General features: G+C 56.3%; 1 protein-coding gene across 8 annotated transcripts in view; it reads left to right on the forward strand.

Moving 5' to 3' along the window:
- Positions 1–26,108, forward strand: part of CAMK2B (calcium/calmodulin dependent protein kinase II beta) — a 90,686-nt gene that overhangs the window by 22,910 nt on the left and 41,668 nt on the right. For all 8 annotated transcript variants that reach the window (XM_052639284.1, XM_052639288.1, XM_052639285.1 and 5 more), the window contains exon 2: positions 9,649–9,743. In XM_052639284.1, coding sequence (XP_052495244.1) covers positions 9,649–9,743 — 95 coding nt within the window. The remainder of the gene's footprint in view (positions 1–9,648; positions 9,744–26,108) is intronic.

Below are 26,108 nucleotides of genomic sequence, written 5' to 3' on the forward strand. Positions count from 1 at the left end.
TCAATGGACATGAATTTGAGCAAACTTCGGGAGAGAGTGAAGGACAGGGAAGCCCGGCATTCTGTAGTCCATGGGGTCACGAAGAGTCAGACACAACTTAGTGACTCAACAACAACTGAGTCTTTTCACAGTGTTGTATAACCATCACCAGTACCCATTTTAGAGCTTTTCATTACCCCAAACAATAACTGTGCACCCATTCAGTCATCTCAGCGCTTCCCACTTCCTCCAGACCCTATCACGTTCCCTGGGCTGGTGCTCAGCCTCTTGTTTCCACTGGCTTTGCTGCCTTGAGTCCTCCTGGAAGTTTCTCAAGGATGTCTGTACCTGGTTGAACTGGGCCTTGAGGACCCCGCCTACGGCAGGGGTGGTGGTGGGTGGGTCTGGCCAGTATTGAGGCTGACAGTGTGAAGTGTGAGGCCCGAGGGTTTAAGAGGAACGCAGTGTCATGGACGTGTGTCGAAGTTGAGTTACACTCACGTGTGTGGGACTCATGAACTTGATGTGACTGTATAGTGTAACGATGATGACATCAATGCCTGAGAAACATGAAAGGGTTACCCTTCGTGGTCGTTTACATCTAAACCTCCCTAGGCTGTAGGGTGCATCTTGTCATAAGCCTTATGTGGTCAGGACACAGTGCCCTTTCTGCTCACGGAGTGTTCCATCTGCTCTCAGCATTGTCAGAAATGTGAAGAAAACGTCCTCTCTGAATTGACATTCCTGGCTCATCCACCTGACACTCCACTCCCCAGGGCGTCAGGGAGGAGGGCCGTGGGGGGCCCTCGATGCCCTTGTGGTTGGGGAGGGGGGATCCGCGGGGAGGGGCGGCTGCTGTAGCCTGGGTGCTCTGTTCAGAGGGGCAGAGAGAAAAGGAGGCCCCGCTTGGGTTTTCTCCATCTGAGATGCGCCCACAGACTCCTGGGCAGCACCGCTGTTCTCGCGTGTGGGTAGGCGTCCTCAGGTGGCATTTCTGTCCTACTCTCGCCATTTGTTTGCCAATGGATTCATTTGATGCTGAAGCTGCAGACTAGAACACCTCCCTGCCCTACCCGCTCTTGGCCCTCTTGAGGTTTCTTTGGGTAAAGATTTCTCTGATCAAAGAAGTTGGAGAAAGGCTGCACTGCACACTCACTAGTGGGAAATTCACAGTGCAGATGACCATGTGAAAGGCCCTGAGAAGTCCTGCGACAGAAAAGAAGGGGAGGAAGGGAGGGAGGGAGGGAGGAAGGCACTGTTTAGCTTAATGGTTTCTAAACTTATTTGCCCACAGAGCCCCCTTTGTACCTAACATCTGTTAGCATCCTGTGGAATTAATATTTGAGGATGGTAACTGGGGACATGTTTGCCTGGTACACATAGGGGCAGACTCTGACTCCCTAAGGCAGAATGGAGAGTCAGCATGTGCTGTGGGTTGAACTGTCTTCTTAAACTTCAGATGTGGTGTCCTAATCCCAGTACCTGAGAATATGACCGTATTTGGAAATAAGGCGGTTGTAGATGTAATTAGTTATGGTGAAGTGGATGATGGGCCTTCATCCAGTACAACTGTGTCCTTATTTTTTATTTATTTATTTTGGCTGTGCTGGGGCTTCATTGCTTCATGGGCTGTTCTCTAGTTATGATGCACGGGCTTCTCATTGCTGTGGCTTCTCTTGTTGTGGAGCATGGGCTCTAGGGAGTGCAGGCTTCAACAATGACAGCATGTGGGCTCAGTAGGTGCGGTTCTCAGGTTCCAGAGCACAGGCTCAGTAGTTCTGATGCTCAGTTGCTCAGCTGAACTCAGTTGCTCCGCAGCATGTGGGATCTTCCTGGATCAGGAATCGAACCCGTGTCTCCTGCATTGGCAGGCAGATTCTTTACCACTAGAGAAGCCCCCCCCCCCCCCCCCCGGCACCTTTTCCGTGTTTCCTTATAAAAAGGGGAAATTTGGGCACAGGGAGACACACAGGGAGAATGCCATATGAACATGAAGGTGGAGATGATGCTTCTGCAAGCCCAGGATCCCCCGTGAAGCCCCAGAAGCTGTCGAGAGGCCTAGAGCAGGCTCCCACAGCCTCAGAAGGAACTGACCCTGCCAGCACCTTGGTCTTGGACTTCTGGTCTCCTAACTGTGAGACAATAATCTGGGGTTTCAGCTGCCCAGCCTGTGTACCATGTTGTGGGGACCCCTGTTCACTAGCACTGCATGGATGACTTATGACTTGAGTTTCTGGCCCAAGCTCAGAGGTCGGGACCGAGGAGCTGCCGGGATTCTAGAGAAGGACCTTGGAAAGGCCAGGGATGGACAGTGGGGCAGTGGCAAGAGCTGGCATTTTCATCGCTGGTGTGGTTGTAAATCACCCAGCGATTGTGCCTCTGGAAATCAACTCTACAGAAATAACCAAGATGTTTACGGCAGGCATTTACGAGAAGGGAAACTGGAAACATCCCAAATGCCTGCCAATCGAGGAAGTGCTCGGCTATCCATGGAAGGAACGTTCTCTACTATGAAGATGACACGTATATGATCTAGGTCAGGGAATGGGAACTGTGTGTGAAGTGATGTTAAATATAAAAGGCCAAACACAAAGCCGGAACTCACCCGCTGATAAAAGGCACGCTGGGAGGCTACAGAGACCACGGTGATTTGGGTGTTCACAAACAAAATTAAATGTTGTCTAGCATCGGTTTCTAGTTTGGCTACTTCAGGTCCTGTTACAGAAACCCAGGATGTTCTGGGTTCAGGGCAGGAGAGCGACATGGTTCCCTGAGTTCCATGGACTGTTGATGATGGACAGCCTCATGGGCCTGCGGCCTGGACATTACTCCTGTGCTGGGCCCTCCTGCCCCTGCCCAGCATGGCACACATTTGCCCAAGTCCTATCAGAGCCAGCATGCTCTCCTCATCTGCCCAACCCCGAGGCCAGGGAGCCAGGGAGGGTCACATACCCTCCTGGTGCCCACCAGTAAAGCAGTATATAATGGCCAGGTGGTACTGTGGTAGAGTTGTTTGCAGGGTGGGAAAGTAGTAAGAGGAAGAAGCAGAATATAAACAGCAAGAGATTCCTGAATGTTGGTGAGGAAAGCCTTCCTGTGGTGTAGACATCACCGAGACACATCAGAGCATCGTGGGACTCTAGCAATGGGTTCTGAAAGTGGAGGCGGCTTCAACTCGCTCTATTGAAACCACCTTGGTTACTCTGTTTTCTGCCTCGAGCGTGGATTCTGTTTTTAAAATTATTATTATAAGCAAGAAAAAGCCCCCACAACAATTTCATGTACAAGTCCCTATTTTCTACTGAATCGCTTAGGTCCAGATTACAAATATAAACGGACCTCCCCTGTCATTTTAATCAAAGGTAGAAAAAATTTTTTCGCTACCACACAAACAAGCAGCAGCTTGATTTAGTTGAAATCCACAAATCCAGGCAAGCGGAGGGCCTGGTGTGGTGAGTGAGCATGTCTGCTGGGCTGTCCAGCCTCCCTGCCTGAGCCCCTGGCCCAGACCCTTCTGAGCTGAGCCCACTGGGGCGGCCCAGGCTGGGTGCTCAGGCTGCTTTAAAAGAACACCCGTTTGTTAATGTACATGGAAAACTGTTGAACCAGCCGAGTGCATCTGCCGCCTGCTTAGCCCGTTCCAGAAAGATCTTTTGTGGATCTGCCTGGGAAGTTGGGGGGCCAGGATGGCGGTTTTCACTGAGAGGACATCCCAGGGTCTCACTTGTGTGGAAGCCTTTACAACACAGATCAACAAGGGTCTGGTTCTTTTACTCAGCACTTCTGGCTGTTTTTGGCCCTACAATTTAAGAAACCCATGGACTGGTCCACATGTGATGTGGGCCCTTAGCTCTGGCTGGTTGTCAAGCATTCCTGCTCCCGAGCATCCAAGTTAGCAGAGTGCAGATGGGGATTTCCCAGGTTGTTCAGCCACCAGGTGTGTCTTCAACAGGGCCGTGTCAGCCCTGTTGGCAGCCAGGCCAGTACCTGCGAGGCCAGGACAGGGCAGAGAGCTGGAGTCAGGTGCACGGGCCCCGTCCTCCAGTGGACCACAGGGATGGGGGTGGTGGAGAGAGGAGATGCTGCACCCCTGGAATGTACACCAGGAAGGAGGCAGTGGAAGTGCCGAGTGGCCATGGAGGAGCAGAAGCAGGGGGTCCCCAGTTACATGAGTCTGATGCCTGCTCTGCGCCAGGGCCTCCACACACCCTGCATGAGGAAGCCCCAGGCCCAGGATGCAGGGTCCCGAAGTGACGTCCGTTGTCAGCGCTTCCCTGTTCTGCAGCCCCCACTGTGGGGACAAGGTAAGACCAGACCCTCCTGCCCATCACCCTCTCCCACCAACACCAGCTCAGCTCAGTGGGCAGAAGGTAGGCTGGGCCCCTGGCTTGGCCAGCAGAGCAGGGAGGAGGCAGGTCCCCAAAGCAAGTGCCATGGGGGCTGCAGGAAATCCATGTCAAGGGCAAGTTCCAGGTGGCAGCAGGTGGTCAGGCATGGGGGCAGCTAAGAGTCCTACAGGTGGAAACCCAGGCCAGACCCTGCCCCCGAGGGCCAGTGGGCTCTCTGTGTCCAGGTGAGAGGTAGGGTCAGGGCATACCCTCAGGTTGTATAGGGAGGAATGAGAGAGTAAATGGGGCTGGGAGCCACTTGCTGGCTTGATGCTTCTGCCCAGTGTGGCAAGAGAGTGACCCTTGAGTGTCACCATGGGCTGGCATGGCTGTAGCAGTGCTGGGCACCCGCATGCAGCTGACCAGACCCCAGGCAGCTCCAGGGTTCATTCCCCCACCCCACCCCCATGTCCCCTGGCCAGCCTCTCTGCTGTTGCGGTTCCTCAGTAGACTTTCTATAAATGGCTTTATGAAAAAGTGTTTTCTTTGTTTTATTAGCTTTACTTGATTCTTAAGAGTCCCCACTTGGTGCCCAGGAGGCTCCTGATCTGATCACATTCTTCAAATAACTTTAAACCTGAGTGCAGCAGCAGGTGCTCCACCGGGCATCGCATGGTGACCTCGAGGTTCAGGGGAGCCCCCACCACGCCTTCTCCCTGAACTTCACCCCCACCCAGACCCCCACCTTTCTGACTTCTCCCCCACAAGCTATGCCCCAAGTGGCATTTCCAACCCTGCAGCTGGCTGCCACCTGCCGTGCCATTCATGGATGACTAGAGCATCAGGCAGCCTATCCAGACGCAGTCCAGGGACCTGTTGCCTCACCACCTGCCTGGTCTGTGCCCTGCATCTGCACCCCATAGCCCCTGTGGGCAGGGTGGGGGTCTGCCAGGCTTCTGGTACATCAGTGGCCCTGTGCTTTGATCAGGGGCCCCATGGCCTCAGCTCCGCAGGAGACATTCTCCACCTACAGGCACTCCCCACCCTCCCACAGATGCTAGTTCACCCCACCAGACGCCCCTTCCCCATCCAGGGAGGGCTTGGGCGCTCACCCTCCCCTGCTGGCCTGCTCCCCAGAGTCTGACGCCTCCCAGTCTCTCCCTGTCTTCCCAGAAGGCTGCCTTTTCTTGTCCTGCAGGCCTGAGGTATGCTGAAGCCCAGCACTTCCACTCACTTCCACTCATGGTGCTTGGAGGTCAGCCCTTACTCTCTTATCACAGTCTGGACCCTCTGCCTGTCCCCAGCATCTTGATTGTTTATGGAGAGCCACAGTGGAGGGCCAGAAACAGATAAATTATTATAATAGAGTGGGCAAAGTGAGCCAAGACATGTAGAGTATAGTGTCTGGTGGAGACCGAGCTGACTTCCTGTGGCAACTGGAGGTGTTGAATTGGGTCTTGAAGGAGGCATAGAAGTTGGCTTGGTGGCAGCGGGGTTGTGCTTTAGGATACAGACCTAGGTTCTTGTCCCTGTCATTCTGTCAGTAATTGTAAGTTTCAGGTGGGTAGATGCTGCAGATTTCGAAGGAGAATGGCGCTGGTGCTCACCTTACTGACTGTTGTCTGTGATGTTCGAGATGTTGGGGGCCTGGCCCATGGTCCTTACTGCACATGCTTCTTAGCATCAGGTCTTCTGGGGAGCCTGCTTGTGATTCACGTCAAGCAACTGGCAGAGCCACTGGAAAGGGGGTGGATGCCTGGGGAGGGGGCAGAAGGAGATTGGGAATGGTGGTGACTGAGAAGCTGGCTTCAAGGATGGGAGAGGGGAGCTGGGGGAGACTGGCCTAAGGAGAGGTGGTCATCGGGGGCCAAACTGCTTTCCTGTGCTCTCACTCCAGGTAGTGAAGCCATGGAGCGTCCTCTAGCTTGTGAGCTTTGTCAGGCACCTGACCAAGCTTTCAGGGAAACTTCCATGGGTCTTGAGCTGGAAGACTGAGTTCCGAGGGCTCCCTAGCGTCCCGGCTGCTTCTCCCTGCTCCAGGCACAGCCTCGGCTGGGCCAGGTTCTCCCTCAGAGTTAATGGGCACTGGGGTGCAGGTTTGGGTGACCAGGAAGACCAGGGTGGGGTGACCAGACTTGGGGGAGGGTAGGGCATCTCTTTCTAGAAATTTTTTTCAAGCTGGAACACAGGAGCAGGAGAAACCCTACCCCATAGGGGCTTCCAGAGATGCCCCCATCCTCAGCAGGCAGGACTCTGGGAGAGAAAGACCTGCGTCCAAGAGCAGTCTGTTCTCCAGCCTGTGTGCCGCCTGTAAGGTCCATTATTGAGTGCTTGCTGGATGCCGGGAGCTTGCCTGCCACGTTCCTGGTTGCCTCCAGAGACTGGCTTCTGCCTGCCTGGCTCTGCCGTCATCTCAGACCCTTGCCATCACTCACCCAGAGCCCCCTGCAGAAGAGACAGCGGAGTCTGACCCGGAAGGACATGGGGCAGCAGGGCAGCTTGTCTGGGATGGTCCATCTGGCTGTTCCTCTTGTTCACTTTAGGCACACCCTGCCGTTACCCGGGAGGATTCCCGGCTCACTGTCCCTTGGTCCTGTACTTACCCTGGCTGGACAGCAGCAGGTGGACAGGCCCTGTAGGCCCCTCCCCACTCCAGGGACGAGCTCACCTTTGGGCCCCATGGTTCCTCACCCGGCGCCCACCAGGCTTGTGAGCAGCCCTCTGGCTGTTTGGAACTTCCAGCATCAGTGGGGATTGGATTCTGGCGCTGGAAGCCCTGACTATTCCATGGAGGCCTGTGAGCCGGTACTTGGGTGTCCGTGCCCTTTGGGGGCCCGAGCCCTTTGGGGGCCTGAGCATGAAGGTGGCAGCTCAGCCCTATACACCTGATACCCTCCGCTCTCCTGGGCAGGAAGTGGATGGGAGGACCAGGGACAGGCTGGGCTGGTGAGGAGGAGGCCAAAGCAGCCTCGGGCAGACAGCCACCTGGGGCCTGGCTCAGCCTTTTGGGGCCTGGCTCAGCCTTTGCAGTGGCCCCGTGAGCATTTGCTGCTCCTTGGGTGGGTGGGGAAACAGGCGCAGAGGGTGCAGCCAGGAAGAGACAGAGCAGGGTTCAAACCCAGACCTGCTTGAAGCCTCAACACGCTCTCTCCCAAGCTAGTGTCACTGATCAAAAAAAAACAATCATCCTTTCTTTGTTTTTTTTTCTTAAAAGAAAAATTTGAGACTGCAACTCATAGCCAGTGAGAAAGTCACACAGGACAGAGGATGTGGAGTGACCAGTGTGCCAGACCCCAGCTCCCTGCCCCCGCAGAGGCAGCCGCTGCCCGGTTCTGACTGTGAAGAAGCAAAAATATAGCTCTAAGCACACCTATTGATCATAAAGACCTGGGATGTTAAGAAAATGTTCAATTAGATCTAGTGTAATATTTGCTTTTTCCCAAGGAAGTGAATAGTCCATTTTAATGAAGTTTTTTTTTAAATTGTATTATTCTTATTGCTATTTTGTAAAGGCAAGTTAGACTTTCAAAAAATTTCGTGTATTTGTTTTTGACTGTGCCGAGTGTTCGTGGTGGTGCGCGGGCTTCTCACGCGGTGCCTCTCCTGCGGCAGAGCATGGGCTACTGGGCGCGAGCCTAGTAGCTGTGGCTCCTGGGCTCTACAGCGCAGGCTGCATAGCTGTGGTGTGCAGGCTTAGTTTCTGTATGGCAAGTGGGAGCTTCCCAGAGCAGAGACTGAACCTGCACCCCCTGCGCTGGAAGGGCAGCGTCCTAACCACTGGACCACCAGCGAAGGCCCCAAAGTCTTATCCCAAAAAGGATTATAGCAGAAATGTGTTCTCTGTTTAAGACGTTGCTTTCCCGTCACCTGGAGCCTGGGCTCAAGCAGCTGGTGGGCCTCTCAGGCTCTGTGGGCAGCAGGGGCGGCGCGGGGGGGTGGGGTGGTGCTGGGTTCCGACTGGGGCTGTGCCTGCAGGGCCTCTGGGGAGGGAAGACAGAGGAGGGGCCTGTGGTCAGGGGTGTCCCCCGCCCCACCGGTCCATGTGCTCAGCCTTTGTGCCCACCTCCCGTGGCAGCCTCCAGTCTGGACCCTTCCCCAGACATTTCCTGTTCTGGGTTTGTCTCATACATGCTGGGTCTAATGTTCTTCGAAAATGATCTCAAATCAAATTAAACCAACGGTGGTGACAAGTCGAATACCGTGGAGGATCTTCTGATGGACCCCAGGCTCCCTCTGGCCTGTGCTCCCCGCCGGCCCCGGGACCCTCACAGGCCTGCTCTCGGGGCTCTGGCTTGCTCTGCCACCTCCTGCACACCATCCTCCTCTCAAGGGTCAGTGTTTGGGGAGTCACATGCAGAACCTCTCAGTGACCTCGGCAGCGGTCACCCCGCCTTTCAGGTTTCCTTCTCCCAGCCCTCCAGGCTGGTCCCTGCTCCTCTCAGAAGCGCTGATGCTGTGGGTAGGTAAATGTCTCCTCCTCTGTGGGACTGGCCGCCTCTGCTGTATAGTGGCGGTGGAGGATCTGGGGGAGGGGCCTTCGCCTCCAGCTTTGCAGCGTAATTATGTGATGCTTCTTCTTCCCTCCAGAACCTTCAGTGAGTCCCCACAGGCTGCGCCTCCCTATTCCACCGTCTGTAGCCGGGCCAGCGTTCATTGCTCTAGGAGGACCCTGGGTCTCGAGGACTTGGCATAGAGTGAAGGAGGGTGCTCGCTGAAAGGCCCCCAGACAGGCCCTCAGTCCTGCCGGTCTGTGAGGATGCCGAGGCTGGGGGTCTCACAGGAGCTGAGTGTGCCAGTCAACTGGGATCTGCCAGCTGCTGGGAAAGAGGCCCCTATGGGGCTGGCACGAAGGGTGGGGGGTGTGGAAGTCTTTTGGGGCGGGGTGCCCCTTCCTCAGGGCTTCCCAGGTGGCTCAGATGGTAAAGAATCTCCCTGCAATGCAGGAGACCCAGGTTTGATCCCTGGGTCAGGAAGATCCCCTGGAAAAGGGAATGGCTACCCACTCCAGTATTCTTGGGGCTTCCCTGGTGGCTCAGATGGTAAAGAATCTGCCTGCAGTGTGGGAGACCTGGGTTTGATCCCTGTGTTGGAAAGGTCCCCTGGAGAAAGAGAATGACTTACCACTCAATATTCTTGCCTGGAGAATTTCACAGATTGAGAAGCCTGGCGGGCTATAGCCCATGGGGTCACAAAGAGTCAGACATGACTGAGCAACTAACATTAACACCAACTAACACATCCCTTCCTCACACAGATCTCTGCCTGAGGCTGGGCATCATGACTGAATGCTGGGTTTTCACTGGGGGGATTAATTGCCTCTGTTTCCTTGTTTCTCCCCCAGGGGGGCTTTTTCTGTGGTCCGACGCTGTGTCAAGCTCTGCACCGGCCATGAGTATGCGGCCAAGATCATCAACACCAAGAAGCTGTCAGCCAGAGGTAGGGAGGGAATGGCTGTGATGGCCGGTGGGAGCCGGGGGCAGGGGGAGCCTGTGCTGGGGTTGGGGCGTGGCCTGTGGCTCCCTGGCGACACAGTCGGAGCGGGATTCGTGGCTGCAGTGTGGTGTGAACGGGGTTCATGGCTGCACAGGGCTGGGAGCAAGAGGCACCCACACACCCTCACACCTGGAATTGCACTCTTGCTCTCGTTCAGGGGCTCGTGGAACCCCCGTCTCTTCTCCCCAGGGCTGGAGGGGAGAGGCATGCAGCCAGGTGGCTGACGTGGTCAGATAGTGTCATCTGTCCAAGAATGTGGGCCAGAGGAGGATGTAGGGACCTGAAGACTTTGGATGCTTGAGGGGCCACCTGAATGGCATGTTTCCTGACTCGGACCCTGCCAGTCTTCTGGACCCAGGGATGCACGTGGGGACTCATCTGACTGTGCTGGGAGGGCTGGTGGGGGGGTGCCTGCAGGGGTGGATGTGATGCTGGCCACGAGCATGTGGCCTCACCCCATCCGGCACTTCCCAGGCCCTTGCTGGGGGACAGCCTGTTCTGGGCAGACAGACAGACCCCTGATCCAGTGGTGTTCCATGTGGTGGGGGTGGGGCAGGATGTGGGGGGAGGGGATGACATGCGGTGAGTGAGTGTGACAAGGCCATGGTGGAGGTGCCGCCCCGAGCAGGTGAATTCAGAGCACAGAGGTGAGGGGACAAGGGCGGGGAACCAGGGAAGGAGTCTGGCGGGACCTGCCACCCCCCAGTGCTGTGGGGATCCCATGGATCTCCAACCCAGGATTGGACAGGAGGGGGCGGATGAGCCCTGGGCAGACAGTGCTGAGTTAAGCCCTCTCTCACCTCCTCCCATGCACACCCACGACCCTGGTTAGCATCCAGACACAAATCTAATTGAGAGGCTCCTTCTCCTCCAAGAGGCCCTGACTGTCTGCAGTCCTGGACCACATCCCGCCCCACGGTTGGTGCAGAGAACGCCTCCGTCTGTGGGGTCTGCAGCTTCTAGCCCAGCAGCCTGCGGGGGCGAGCAGCTGAACCTGCTGTGTGGTTCGCTGAGCCGCGGGGCTGAGTGTTTCCAGGGGCAGGCGCTCCGGTCCCAGCCCATGTTGAGAGGCTGGTTGTGCACCAGTGGGGTCAGTCCTGCGTCCTCATTTTTGCTGCGGGTGTTAGGAGGGGACAGGGATGACACAGGGCACTGTGGAGACAGGAGGTCTTGGAGCCAGTGCAGCCCTGGGGCATGTGTGGTAGGAAGGCTCAGATCCTGCAGCTGGACTGATAACAGCAGTGACACGAAGGCTAGTATTTACCAGGCGTTTGCTGTGTGCACTGTACTGCCAGATGCAGGGCTGCTTCTGTGTCCCCTGACACTGGGTGGGCGGCACTGGTCGGATACCGTTGTCACAGGTGTTTGGGAGCTGTGTCTGCATACGTTGCGTTTCTAAAGCAGGAGGAGCACTCTGCTTCATTCCCCAGGCTTGTGCCAGGCCACAGGAGGCGAGAGAGCCCACCTTCAGGTGCCCCCTGGACTGTTGAGGGAGACCTTCACTCATTCGCCAGCTTTACCCAGCGCCTCCCACGTGCCCGGCACTGAGGACGGGGTGATGAGCAAACACATCCAAACAAACCACTCCAGCCCCATCTTCGGGGTGGGAGCCCAGGGGAGAGCACAGGAGATTGGATGGGTCTTGAAGGATGAATAGGAGTTTGTGAGACTCAAGCAGAAAACCACTTGAGTATGAGTATGTTTCCGTGGAATCGGGCAGCTCTTTACAAGTATATTCACACTCTACTGTTTATACCCTTAAAGTGAAAGTGTTAGTCGCTGAGTCATGTCCGACTCTTTGCGACCCCATGGACTGTAGCCTGCCAGGCTACATGGGATTTTCTAGGCAGGAACACTGGAGTGGGTTGCCATTTCTTACTCCAAGGGATCTTCCCAACCCAGGGACTGAACCTGGATCTCCTGCATTGCAAGCAGATTCTTTACTGAGGCTCAGGAGCCGTGGAAGTCCGAAATTCCCCCGTGTTCCACAGTTACTACCTGCTCTTTCTTCTGCCCCCGCAGCAGCAGGCCTGCTGCCCGCTTCCTGACAGCCAGCCTGCTCTCTGCCCTTGAGTCCCAGAGGCTAGGCCAAAGAGATCCCGGCTCACGGCGCCATCGTGGGGCTGTGCAGACCTGGGGCTCCGTCAGCCCTGCTTCCGGCCTCAGTGTCCCAGCTGGATGCAGCCCGGGCTGGGCGGTGGGAGACAGGGCAGCTAGCCAGGGCTGGTCTGGAATTGGAGCAGCCAGCTCTCGCCTGCTGTCACCTCCCCTCAGGAGCACTTCCCCTGTGAAGACACTCCCTGCTTTGCCTCCGCACTTGGGCCCTTGCATTGCTCAGGTCTGTGAAGGTCTTGGGCATTCCCCCCAGCCTGTTAAACTCATTATCATGGAAAATTTCAACCACTCCCAAATATAGATAAAATGATAGAATGAGCCCCCAGCTTCAACACAACAGTTTTCCTACTCGGGCAATTTTGTTTCGTCGGTAACCCTCCCCATGCTCCACCCCCACTCACATATCTTGCGGCAGATCCCAGACTACCTGTCATTTCACCACAGTGATCAGCGTGTTTCTTTAGTGGAAAAGGATTCTAAAACCAACCAGCCACCTCCCTGTATAGGGACCCAAGGGTCTTCTGGCCCTCCCCAGCCCCTTTTCAAGCTGAATGGGCAGCTGGAGGGGTAAGAGGAGAGGGTCTCGGACCTCCGACCCTCATCTTCGTGCTGAGTGTGGTCCAGCAATGGGGTTTGGCTCATGGGTTTGGTTTGGTTGCTATGTGGCCTTGGCCACATGGTCCTGACTGCCTCAATGTGTGACCTTGGCTGTGTTACTTAGCCACCCTGTACCTCAGTTTTCTCAGTTGTAAAATAGGGATAAATCTAATCGCTACCCAGAGGGGCATTGTGAGGGAAAGAGGAGTGAGGTGCTTTGGAGTCAGCCTAGCACAGTGCTGCCCAAATACCTTTTGCTTTCTTTTGCGTTTCTTGCCAGTCTATCTTGCCCAGCCTGCAGGCGCTAGGACTCCTCCTCCAGGAAGCCTCCCTGGGTCCTCCCAACCAGCTTAGAAACCAGGAAGCCCCAAAGCAGTCACTTTACAAATTTTTCCATTGATCATTTGCTCCTTGAGGGCAAATGCAGAAGTTCATCTCTGCACCTTCCCAGCTCCCAGCCCAGAGGCTGGGAAAACACATGTATGAACATCCCACCCTCTTCTGACTACCCTTTGAGGGCTGGCTACATAAAACCCAAAGTTCTCACCTGGCCTGAAACTCTGCCTTCGGCCCTGTCTCCTCTCTCTCTCCCAGCAGCTCTGGTCAGGCACTGGCTTCTTCTGGTTCTATATACCCCAGCGCCTTTGCACATGCCTTCTCTGAGGCTCAGACAGTAAAGAATCTGCCTGCAGTGCAGGATACCCGGGTTTGATACCTGGGTCAGGAAGATCCCATAGAGAAGGGCATGGCAACTGACTCCATTATTCTGACCTGGGAAATTCCATTGACAGAGGAGCCTGGCAGGCTACAGTCCATGTGATGGCAAAGACTTGGACATAACTGAATGACTAACACTTTCACTTTCCTTCTAGAAATGCTTTTCCTGAACTTTGTACCTGCTTAACTCCTGTTGATGACACTTCCTCAAAGGGATCTCCCTTGAGCCTCCAGTAGGAATCTGGGACCCAAGCACCCTGTTTTTATTTGATGGCTGTCTCACCCACTACACTGCCAGGCCTTGTGGGCAGGGCTTCATCTGTTTCGTTCACCATTGTATCTCCTACCCTCCACCTAGGCCCTGAGAGGTGGGGAGCTCTCCATAAATCTTTTGGAATGAATGAATGCTTTGAGTGAATGGATTTTGAAGGAGCAGACAGGCAGCCTGTGCTGGAGTCAGGTTAGTCTCCCAGGTGTGAAGCTGGGACAGGGATTGGGTGGAGCAGTGTCTAGAAGAAGGTGTGCTCCAGGGTTGGGTTTGCAAGGGAGATCCCTGGCCACCACACACCTGAGCATCTGGGAAGTCCAAGTCCAGGAGAAGTTCTGTGGTGAAGCCAGAGAGTGGTCAGGAAGCAAGGAGGGGAGGCCCGGAGCCCGCTGCGCCTCCCTGAGTCCTGGCGTTCACCTCGCAGCCTGCACCTGCTGCGTCCTGCAGGGTCAGACTTGATCCACACAGAGAGTCCTGACTCCAGACAGCGCTCCCTCCTGAGACAGGCCATTCAGAAATGCTTGCCCCAGCTGTTGTCCTGGAAGGTGGGGGCAGGGGATCCATGGGTGGGGAGTCTGCTAGGCAAGTGGGAGAGTGGGGAAGTGGAGACTGGACTCAGAGGTTGGAGGGGAAGCCCCTCTTCTGCCCACTTCATTTTCAGTGCAATGTGGAGGGGCCTCACCCAGCCCTGCAGTGAGGGGGGTCCACTCCTGATCCGAGGAGACTGGCTTAGCCTTTCAAGGCTTCCAGTGATAAAGAAAGCGGCAGGAGGATGCTGGCGCTGGACACAGAAAAACTGTCCCATCTGGTAACTGACAGTTCTTGGAGCCACGAGGACACTGCAGATTACATCCAGCTTGTGCCAAAGGCAGTAAGAGTTAGATTTTTTAAATTTAATACTTAATTAAATAGAGGATTGTGAGACATTCAGAGTCTGTGAATGTACTGAATACTAAGAGATTATTAAACTACCATTAACAAAAGCAGTTAGAGGAAAATTAATTGACGGGGGTGGTGGGGGTAAGCCGCTCATCATCAGGCACTTCTTGTTGCTCCCGCCTCCCTCTCCCCTCCCCTTGCTCCTTGTCGGCACCAAGTGGCTGCTCTTTAGGGCTCGTTTGGTGGCCATTTGGAGGACACCCTGTGGACCGAGCTCTGTTAGTACTCACGGACCCCAAGCAGGTGTCCCAGAAATGACCCCGGTCAGCAGCTCACCTAGAGGAAGGAAGGAGGGACATGGCTGCACCGGAGTGGGGGCTCAGGCCCCTGGGTATTGTGCCCTGACCCTCAGCAGCATTTTCGCGAGGTCAGTGGTGGGAGGCCTGTGCCATGGACGAGGAAACAGAACCCCACAGAAGCAGAGTGGCCCAGGAACCCATGGTTGTGATGAGCAGAGCCTGGGACGCTGGCAGCTCCAGTTTTCACCCAGCTGCCGAGGGTCGAGGGTGAGGGTCACAGGGGGATCAGGTGGGAGGCTGACCTCATAGTGGGTGCTCGCAGCACAGCTGGGAGACTCACCCTACCCGTGAGGAGGCTGAGGCCACCGATGAGATCCGGGTTCACCTCTGACCCTCCTCCTGACCCCAGGCTGATGCTCGGTTTACCTCCAGCTACCTTCACGTAGGGTCACACCCTTCGCAGGGTCCAGATGGCCCCTTCTGCCTTGGGGGGCGCCCCTGTCGGCGGTGTAACGGGGAGGAGTTATCTGGTCTCTAGGGGCTCTGGGGCTGAGCCTGCACCCCTGGCCAAACCTGCCCGGGCCCCTGCTTTCCTGCTGCAACCCGTGCTGCCGGTTTCCTGTCGGCCCCCACGACCCACAAGCGGGAAGACATCCCGAGACAGAGGATAATGGGCGCCGAGAATTCGCCGAACTGGGTTACTGGAGGACGCGCCGCCGGCGCCGCATTGCAGGGGCGGCGGAGCATGCGCAGCGGGCGCTGGGGCGCCCTCCCTCCTTTCCTTCCCTCCTCTCCCCTCCGCTCCCCACCCGTCCCTTCCCCTTCTCCCCCCTCCCTTCCCCTTTCCTCCCTTCCCCTTCACTCCTTTCCCCTCCCCCCCTCCCTCTCTCGAGCACCCCTCCCTCACCTGAGCACCCTTACGGGGCACATTCCGCAGCCACGCCCCCTCCCTTGCAGCTCCCAGGGCCCCAGGGCCCCAGCCAGGGCCTCACTGTATAATGTCCTAATTTCAAATAAAAAATGATTTTCTAGAATAAGTATGTCCTAGGCTCCCAGCCAGCTTTTGGTGCACCTTGCTCTGGAGGACCCTGGGCAATGGGAGGGGTTTTCCCTAGGGACCCAGAGGGTGCAAAGGAGTGGGGGTCCCTCCCTTTGCCCCAGGGTCAATCTTTAACTGGACAGACCCATTTATCCCAGATTCTGTTGTCAGGGCGTGGGTTTGTGTGGAGTTGCAGGTGTCCTGGTGCAGGTGGGGAGGGAGTAAGAGGGAAAGTTGGGGGCTCTTGTGGGAGGTGACCCCCCCCATTCCCATCCCACTGGGAGGATGGAGGAGCAATGAGGGAACCAGACTGGGGTGGCCAGATTTTGCAGTTAAATTTGAATTTCAGATAGGCAATAAAAAATATTTGAAGACAAATATGTCCCAAACTGCATGGGACATGCTTCTATTCGAAAACTGTTTACCTGCGCTTGGGACATATTTATATTAAAAACATACTTGTTGCTTATCTGAAATTCAGATTTAACTGGTCTTTTTTTTGAGCACACCATGCAGCTTGTGGGATCTTAGTTTCCCAACTAGGGATCAAACCTGTGGCGCCCTGCAACAGCAGCATGGAGTCTTAACCACTGAACCATCAGGGAAGTTCCAAACGAGCCATTTTGTGTTTTATCAGGCAGTGCTAAACAGAACTGTTGAGAGAACACGTCTTTGTCATTAATTTGTTAACCAAACAGGCTAAGTCGAAACTATTCCAAACTGGGCGAAGGCAGAGGAGGAGAAGAAAAGGAGTGGGGCCAGGCTCTGTGGGCAGGAGTCCTCGGGGACACCCCCTCCGTGTTCTTGGTGGCCTCGCCTGTGAGGAGGCGAGACGGGGACACCCCCTCTGTGTTCTTGGTGGCCTCACCTGTGAGGAGGCGAGAGTGGCAGCCCTGGGGCCCTGCTGATGCTTCTGGGGTGTGTCTGGTTCTGGGGCATGGCTGTCCCTGTGAACCCCGGGTCCCGTGGGCTCTGGGGCCTGCTGGCTTGGATGATACACATGCTCTGTGTAGTCAGGCCGCAGCAGTTCCCATTAGGCTGTAGAAGGTCAAAAGAGTGTGGGGAGGTGGCCCAGCCCCCAAAGGAGGGTTGGTCCAGGGTTATTGGGAAATGTTCCTGAGCTCCCGGGCTCTCTGGAGGTTGTTTCATCTGTTGTTCCTGTCATCCCCCCAATCTGAAGAGCTCCTTCCTACCACCCCTGCCCACCCCACATGCACCAAGAGCTCCCTCCAGGGGTTCAAGGGGCACCCGCAGGTTTGAGGACCCTATTTCTGTCCCACTTTACAGCTGACAAAACTGAGGATATGACAGGATAGTCATTTATGGTCGGATCACCTCTTTTTTTGCCTATTAGTCAAGGTGGGAGCCCGCCATAGGATCGTGGGCATGACCAAACCCAGGACAGGCAGCCCAGAGAGCTGAGGTGGGCGGCAGGCTGCGCCACACAGGCTCAGGGCCCGGGAGGCCACTGCCCGCCACACAAGCCACGCGGGACAGAGTGAGCAGCCGACTCCGCAAGGCCGGCTTCATGGTGATGGGAGCGGGGTGCCAGTCGTTCCCCCAGGGGGCCGTGGTCGCTTGTTTGAATAATTCCTTGCCTGCAGGGGGCTGAGGCCACCAGTGGGGGACAGGTCAGGTCCGAGCCTGGGAGAAGCGCCACTTGGCTGGAGGAGCAGGGTGGGGTGCCTACAGCTAGGCCATTAGGGGCCCTCCCGCTTTCACCAGACTTCAGGGCAGTGCATCACACGGGCCTCAATCATGAGATGCCACGTCTTTCTGCAGTGGTAACATGCTGGGTAATGTTGGCTTTGAGCCTGAAGAGGGCGCCTCTGCTCCCTGGAGGAGCCGCTGAAAGGCCAGACCAGAGGGACCGTGGAGTGAGGGCTCTGAGGACCACATGGCCGGCTCAGAGGTCTCAGTACAGTGGGGTGGGGAGCCGCAGGATGCCAGCCGAGCTCCCAGGCACCTGGCAGCTTGTTCCTGCCCCTCGAGAGCCCTTCCTTTGTTGCAAAGAGACAGTGGCAGCTGCAGAACGCACACAGGTGCCCTTGCTGGGCCGTGTGGCTGCCAGGTGATGCTGGTGTGATAATTGCTGGTTGCCTTTTAGAAAGAAAATCTGCTACAAGAAGCTACAGTGGCAGCCGTTCTTTTCATCCTCATGGCCCTGCCGGTGCCACCAGGGGCTGCAGCGAGACTGGACTTCCCTGGGGCCTCCAGTGCTGGATGCAGAGCAGGATGAGATGCCCCCAGGACCCTAGGCTCTCCCTGGGTGAGCAGGCTGGGCTCAAGCATGTCAGCCTGCTGAAGGCTTGAGAAGCCTGGTGGGAAGGCCTTGGGATGGCTGAGGCCTCTGGACCAGTCCCCCTGGATAGTGGCCCAGCCCCATCCCCCCACCCTCCAGCCTTCCTGGGCCCTGTCGGAAAGTTGGGAGCGATGTTAATAACAGCCGAGGGCCCTTGGCAGTTCTGCAGGCCTGTGAAGAGCCCAAGAGCTGGTCCGTAAACAGCAAGCGCTAGCTGCAGTGGTCCCGAGGCACTCCTGTGCCCTGTAGTGGAGGAACCACCAGGGTCTCATACTGTGCTCACCTGCGAACTTCATCCTCCCCCTGAACCAGCTTGTATCCAGTGACAGTGACGGGATGGTCAGGCCCTGCTGCAGGACACTGTGCTGCCCCTGGAGTCGGGCTGGTTTGTCCCATACGTCCCAGGCCTGGGAGCCCTGTCAGGAGGCAACAGCCGCCGAGGCCCTGGCCTGGTGACGTCCTTCCTGAAAGACTTGTCCTCCTCTGCAGCCTTCCATCCTGTGCCTAGAAAGGGGATGAAGCCGAGGTCGGAGCCTCCAGCATCACCGTTGCTGGCCCGAGTAGTTGTGACCAAACGCCAGGGGTCCTGCACCAGCCAGACACAGAGCCACCCCTCTGCTGGGTGGGGGGAGGGCAGATGCCGACGCTGTCCATCTTGGGAGGTATGAGGAGAGCTCTAGCCTTCGGCGGGAGGGGGAAGCTTCCATGTCCTGTTCTGTGTCCAGCTGTTGGCTTTGCAGGGTAGACGCGGCCCAGGCTCCCTTTCCCTCCAGGCTAAACCAGCAGTGGGCTCAAACAGGCAGATGCTGGTGCTTACACTTGAACTGGCCTATGACTGCCCTGGTGCACCCACCCCCAGGCCTACCCACCCCCTTCCTGGGACCCTGAGGATCCTGTAGGTGGTGGCACAAAGTGCCCAGGCTGAGGGCACTGTGGAGGGTGCCAGAGTTTCTGCTGTGGACTCCACTGGCTGCTCCGAATGTCCAGGGTATTCTGTCAGATTCCGACCCAGCAGCTTGGAACCAGAAGAGCTGCCTGCCTGTGTTCCCGTGCTGTGTCCCGCTGGACCCTCACAACTTTGGGACACGTGAGTTAAGGACTTGATACTGGGTAGTCATTAACATGAGCCTAAATGAAATGGATGTGGATGTCCATGAGCCTCCAAAGACTCTAGAAAGCTCTCTGTGCCATCCGATGATGTAGGCGCTAGAGACAGGTGGGAAGGAGAGGAGGGCACCCTGAATGAGGAATCCCAGGGCCCAGTGGGGCGGGTCACCTGGGGGACAATGGGTCCTTGTTCTCATGTGCAGCCATGGACTCCCACCTCCCTTTGGAAGAATAGAAGCGCCTGGAGAGGAGAGGGGAGACAACTGCTGAGGGCCTGAGTGTTGCCTTGGAAAGAGGCTGGAGGAGGGAAGCAGGAAAGGCAGGGAGGATGACAGGCCAGGTGCCCAGCTCTGCAGGGCAGGCTGCGAGGAGGGGCTAGCTTCTGGGGCAGGGGCCAGCAGTGGGGGTTTCCTCTCTTCAGTGGCCTCTCTCTGGACACACTCCCTAACCCTTTTCACGCATGGGAAACAGACTCGGAGCGCAAAGCTTGGCCCTGTTTAGGGCCCTGTGCCCAGTATCCCCATGGTCACTTGAGTCTGGCCCATAAGTGAGCCTCCCATGCCCCAGCTTGATGATGTTGGTGTGAGCCCACCAGCCTGGAGGAAATGGAGCCTGGGCAGCACCCAGCCTGTGGAGCCAACAGCTGGACACAGGATAGGATGTGGGAGCTACCTGCCACCCCCTGAAGGCTATGGCTCTCCTTAAGTCTCCAGAGATGGGCAGCATCAGTGTCTGGCATCCCCCCATCTGGGGGAGGGTTGGCTCTGTCTCTGACTGGTGCAGGACACCTGGCATTCGGTCACAGCCGCTCAGGTGAGGACAGGAAGGCAGCCGAGGGCAGGCGCTCCTGCTTGGGCACCCCACAGCTGCGTCTTCCTGCTCCGCCCGCACCGCATGTTCAGGTGGGTGATTCTATAGACAAGTCGCTGCCTGGGGCCTGGCCACACACACACTCCCACACCTCATAGCCTGAGAGCTGTCCCTGTCCACCCCTTCCCTGTGGGCACCCTTCTCCCCTGAGACCTCAGCCACAAGGGGCGGGTGTTCCACACTTCATGCAGGAGTGAACCCAGGTTGGGGCTTGACCCTGATATGACGCTTGGACTCCCGCTGGCTCAGTGTCCAGTAGCTGCCAGGTTTGGTGAGGTGTCCTAGGCAGCAGCCACAGTGGCCTGTGACCTCTAGCCGGTGCCCTGACATGTTCCAGCCTCCTTGTCCCCGGCCAGGGGTCCAGTAGCCACCCAGAAGGAGAGAGCAACCCAGAGCCCCCTCCATGAGCTGGGCAGTGTGGACCTTCCATGCAGGATTTCATGTTCGGTCCAGCATGACAACATCCTCACTTCTGACTTCCCCACTTGTCCCAGGCTGAGCTGGGGGAAGCGGGTGGCAGCCCCTCCCGGTGGCTGGGCCTCCTGTCCTTCCTCCGCCCCTGCCCAGTACCTCGTGGGTGTCCTTCTGCTGGTCACAGCCCTGCTGCTGCTCCTGCCAGCTGGCGAGGGGCCAGCCACCCACCCACGTCCCTCCTGTCGCCCTTCTCCTGGCTCCTTTCACCCCCCACCCCACTCTGCTGTGAGTCACCCACAGCCAGAGAGCAGGTGGAGGCTGGGGGGTTGGGATGGCAGCTGTCACCGGGCCTTGGGTCCAGTCCTGATCTTGGGGACACAGCTCTTTGGGTGCCTGTTTCCTCCACCGTGACTGTGCCCCACCCCGCAGGGCGCAGGCATCCTCTCCCACCTCCAAGGGCTGCATCTCCCCTCCCGCCCTCAGCAGCCTCCTCTTCGTTCTTGACTCAGCTCTGGGTTCTCCCATCTGGGGGTCTGTGGCTGGGGGCGCCCGCCTCGCTGATGAGTTTAGGATAGTGCAGAGCTGTTTTGAGTCTCCGGCTGCCGTTCTTCAGGGCATCAGAGTGAAACAGCTAACGCTGAGACCACCAGGTGGCGCCCGCGGCCCGATGGCTGTGTGTGGCCACGCCAGCCCCTTCTTGCTCCTTGGGGGCCCCCTGCCCGTCTCCTTCATGGTGGGCGGTGGGTGCCAGCTACAGCGCAGCCCCAGTTGGACCTCTCCCTGCCTCCTGGGGCCTCCTAGGGTCTGGGAACTGCACTGTGCCACCTCCCTTCCCGGGTCCCCTGGCCACCCACCTTGGGGACCTCCAGGATGCGGGGTGCACCTGGCACTAAGGTCAAGGTAGAATCACTCAGAAGCTTCCAGGCCCCTCGTTGCTAGGGACACAGGCTGCGGAGGTGTGGGGTGAAGCCTCCTGGGCTGTGGCAGGAGCTTAGGGTGCAGGAGCCGCTGATCACAGGTCCCATGTAGCTGGTGTCTTTGACTAAAGTTCTTTTTGTTTTGTTGGATAAGCGCTTTCTTGGGGGTATAAAAGAATGCTGTGTTTTATCAGTGGAGTGTTTCTCGGCAGGAGAAATAAATAGCTTGTTTCTGCCTCTGCTGACTCTGGGGAGCAGGTGTAAATGTCGTGTGTGTGTCAGGTTGCCCCAGACGCACCACACCAGTCATCTTTGGCTACCGGCCCACAGGTACTTAGGTGGGTTTCCATGGGTGCGGATGCATAAGATGCCTGAGCTTTTACAAGATGCCTGAGCTTTTACAAGATGGCTGAACTCAGGAGTTCCCCTTTAGAGCATCACATCAGAGGGGCTGTGAGAACTGAAGCTGTACCCCCAGGAATGGCAGACTCCTCCAAAACCCCCCTCTGGCATCCCCCGTGAGTCCTCCCACCCCTACCTGCTGTCCTTGGGGCTCATGGTATTGCTGCTCTGCTCCTTGGGACCTAGGATGGGTGTCCCCAGGCTTCCTGGCACATGCTCAGTCTGTGGGTGGGAGGAGGGCAGAGAGGCCTCCTTTCAACAGGGTGGGCTTCTGGAGGCTGGAGGGAGCTTGGCTTGTGCCCTCACTCCCTGGCCCCTCATTCTTCCACACCCTGTTTCGGAGGTTACCCTGAGACCCCAGAGTCAGTGTGCGTGAGGGGAGATGAAGGGATCAATGCAGGGGAGGGGGCCCCACACCGTCTGGGGGCAGGATGTGTAGGGGTGTCAGTGGGGTGGATTCTCAAGGCTCGCTTGTCCTTGGATGCAAAGCTGCACAGGTGTGGGACACGTGTCAAGCCACACACCAATGTTAGGAACTAAACACTAGCTGACATGGCAGTGAGTCCCAAGCAGCAGGTGCCTGGGTCTCAGGGCAACTCTGGACACCCAGACCCTCAGGGGCACCAGGCCACAGCTCTGGGAGGGCCCTTTTGAGTCTCTTGGCTGGGCTCAATGCCCCCATGACCTCTAGAGCCCTGGAAGTTGCTGGTTGGCCCCTTTTGGGGTCACTCACTGCCCGCCCAGCCAGGACATCACTGCAGTGGGCATGGCAGGGCCTGGCTGCTCAAGAGGACTCTTGGACTTCCCTCAGGAGGGAGCACCAGGCTGGGGTGCCCAGCATGCTGAGGGGTCCTGGTTGGGGTGGACAACCTTCTGACTGTGTTTGCTCCATGGGCCTGCTCGGTGGTCACTGCTGTGGTCTTCTGAGTCCAGACAGGTCTCTGGGGCCAGAGTTCCGGGAGGGAGGCGGGTAGCAGGCTGAGCAGGTGCGGCAGCCCCGAGAAGCCACAGAGCTTGCTCAGGGTCTCTGGCCCGTCAGATGTCCTGTCCACCAGGGGACGGGTTAGGTGGAGTGTCCTCCCAGGTTTTCACTGACAGTGGGAGGCACTTCTTGTGCGAAGCAGACTGGGTTAAATTTGACTCCCCCAACCATGTCTATGGTTGTCTATTATTATGTTAATTTTGAAATTCAGAGACTTTGTAGAGGGGCATCCCTGGTAGCTCAGCTGGTAAAGCAATGCAGGAGACCCCAGTTCGATTCCTGGGTCAGGAAGATCTGAGAGCAAATCAGAGGATGTGGGCAGAGCTGGGATGCTGGGTTCTTCCTCCCACGGCCACATGCCTGGCCTGAGGTCAGCCTACTGGACCCGAGAGGGACAGCCTCCTCCTCCAGCCCCTTCCTATGGTTTCTGATTCCCATCCAAGGTCACAGAATATCAGCTTAGATTTTCAATTTCAGGACAAGTATTTCAGCAGCTTTTATGACACACTCTCATCATATTTAACCACTGACTTTGTGATTACTGTAGACAGGACCAAATTAAACAAAACAAAACAAAAGAACACTTTTCCCTGTGAGAAAGTAACACAAGGTTGTTGTCAAAGTTGGGGGAAAAATATAAAGAATAAAACTTACTCATAATTCTGCCACCCAGAGCAGAGCAGTTACGATCTTGATGAGATGGCCGCACTTGGACTTTGACCAACTTAGAACATGTGTCGTGATACAGAGTTTCAGAGCTGCTCTCTGGTCAAGTGCTGCTGTGCCTGACACGGAAGGGAGACAGCCAAGAGGGTCAATAACCTGCGTGGCCATGGGGTAGACATCTGCACCTGGGCTGGGCAACCTGGTGCCCCTTCTTGGCCCTAAACGAGTAATTTATCCCCCAAACACACTCAGGAGTAGAGCAAGATTTTTTGGATGGGGCTCTGCCATTGGTGATAAGACTCAGTAATACAGTTGTTTAAATTATCTGCTTCCCAAAGATGGGTCTCCACATGAGTTTTCTCCTGACTTATTTATGACTTATTTAGATCAGGCAATTTTTCCAGGAAAGACGACCACCTCTGCTCTTATCACCTTACCGTCCTGGGCTTTCTCTGACCTCAGCCTTGCTCCAGCCCTGTCTGCATGTAGGTGAGCTATTCATGAGCCATCCACATCAGGAGGAAATGAGCTATGACATTATGGGGACAGGGACAAAATTGGAATATGGACTGTAGGTTGGACTGAGTATTGTATCTGCATTGGATTTAGTGAGTAGGGTAACTGCATTGAAATTACGTAAGAGAACGTCCTTGTTCTTACAAAACACACACCGAGCTGTTAACCTGGTGAAAGGACATGAAGTGTGGGGCTTACTTGCTCATGCTGCAGAGGAAGTTAGTACGTGCATAGGAAGTACAGAGATTATACAGAAATGCCCCATCCATTAGCACTTTGTGCTATTCTTGCAGCTTAAAGTTTGAAAAAGTCTTCAGATAGGGTAAAAAAAAAAAACCACTAAGCAAGAACAGAACAACCCCCCGAGCCCACCAGCCTGCACCTCCAGGCCTCCTTACTCCTGGCTGTTGCAGGAGCCACTCCCCTCCCCTCTAGAGTGAGGCTCGCAGATGGGACCCTGACCCCCACCCTGTTATGTTTGGCGCTGCCTGTTTATGAGCTTCATACAGGCGGGAAGGTGGAAGCCACGCCGCTTGTGTGCTTCTGTAGCTGTTTTCCACTTCTCCTTCAGAATGGTGGGTGACTCTTGGGCTGCGTCTTGTCTACTGATGCCGTGCCCACCCCGCAGCAGCGTATGGAGGTGAGGGCAAGGCGTACGGGTCTGTCCTGAAGGCCCACCCACTGCCCTGTGGTTTTGCCAGAGCCCTCCCAGTCACAAGGGGTCTGGAAAGACAGGTGGGAGCCAGATGAGCAGCTCAGGGAGGTGTTAGCATTTCCGGGGCGGCAGTGGGGGTGCAGGGCGGGCTAAGTGCCCATCCTGAGAGGAGGGAGAGCCTGCTGGATCTCCTGGAGATGTTCTGTCTGCAGGCATGACTTTCCCCTCTCTGAAAGGTCACGCGCCTGTCTGCAGGTATGTCCATGTTCAGGGCTGTCCTGAGGCTCCCAGCCCACCACCATCATGCAGCCCAGGGGGAGCTGACTGTAGAATGGGCCAGGGGGCGCCCTTCCTGCAGGAAGACTTGGTGGCTGGGTCTTCCCCATCCCCTCAGTCCATCCCGCCTCCCAGCAGAGCCAGGGATGGGCGGGCAGGTCTGAGGAGGCCTGGCCAGTGGCTTTACTGCTTCTGAGAACATATCGTGATTAGCCCATTAACTGTGTCCCGCTAGTGGGGCTGTCGGGACTTCCCTAGTGAATCAGGTGATCCTGTGGGCTTCTTGGGTATAATACTGTCCTCAGCCCTCACTGTGAAGGGCCCAGGGCAAGCAGGGGTGGGGGCAGGTGTTCCAGGCCCCGGACACCCTCTCTCCAGTCACATCCCACCCCGGGGCATCCTCCCTCCTGATCCCCTGCCTTTGTTCGCCATCTGGCCACACCTCTGTGCCAGTGCCCTGCTTGCTGGCCTCGAAGTGAATGCAGTGCAGTTTGGGCCTTCCTCTGTGAGCGGCTTGTTCCACCTGGCCTCATGTTGGGAGTCTGGGGTGATACGCACACGGATGGGTGTGTTCTGTTATGTGATTTATTTCTGCCTTCTCTGGTCAGTGGAAATAGGTTTTTGTGTTTTTCTGGGTTTTGCCATTATAATCTCATCAGCTTTTAAAATCCTCCTGGCACCTCTGTTTGTTTGAAAGATAAAACTTCTGGCTGATAAGTTTCTCAGCCCTTGGGGGCAAGGAATTGAGGTTCTGTGCTTCTGGGGGTGGAAGGAGGCACCCAGGGCTGGAGTGAGGAGGGGTAGTTTCAGGAGCAGCAGCAGTCTTGTCTGGGGCAACTTCCTTCTGAGGCTTTTTTTTTTTTTTGATGACTTAGGGAATTTTTATTTCTCTCAAGCTTTCTGAGTAATGCTTGGTAATTTTTAAGACTTGTCGGAAGTCTACCATTTTGAAAATCAGGGGATCGTGTTGCATACCCATGACCACTTTGTTTCATAAATTTCAAAAGCACTCTCCAAAACATAATTTTAGGGAGCCTCATCTTACCTATGTAAACATTTAGATCCTGTGGAAGGTCCTCTGAGGCCTTGACTCTTCTTCCTGCTGACCTGGCATCGACACCAGGACCTGTCAAAATCCAGGCCTGTGTTTTGTAGGTTTGTGCGTGGGGTTGGGGGTGGGTTCGTCAGGTCACACATCCCTTCCCAGATGTCCCTCCAGAGGAAGGCCTGGCCCCAGGCTGACCCCGCACACTGGTCAGACGCCCCCAGTTGGCCGACAGCGCTGCT

The sequence above is a fragment of the Budorcas taxicolor genome, chromosome 4, assembly GCF_023091745.1.
Source record: "Budorcas taxicolor isolate Tak-1 chromosome 4, Takin1.1, whole genome shotgun sequence".
NCBI classification, from domain to species: domain Eukaryota; kingdom Metazoa; phylum Chordata; class Mammalia; order Artiodactyla; family Bovidae; genus Budorcas; species Budorcas taxicolor.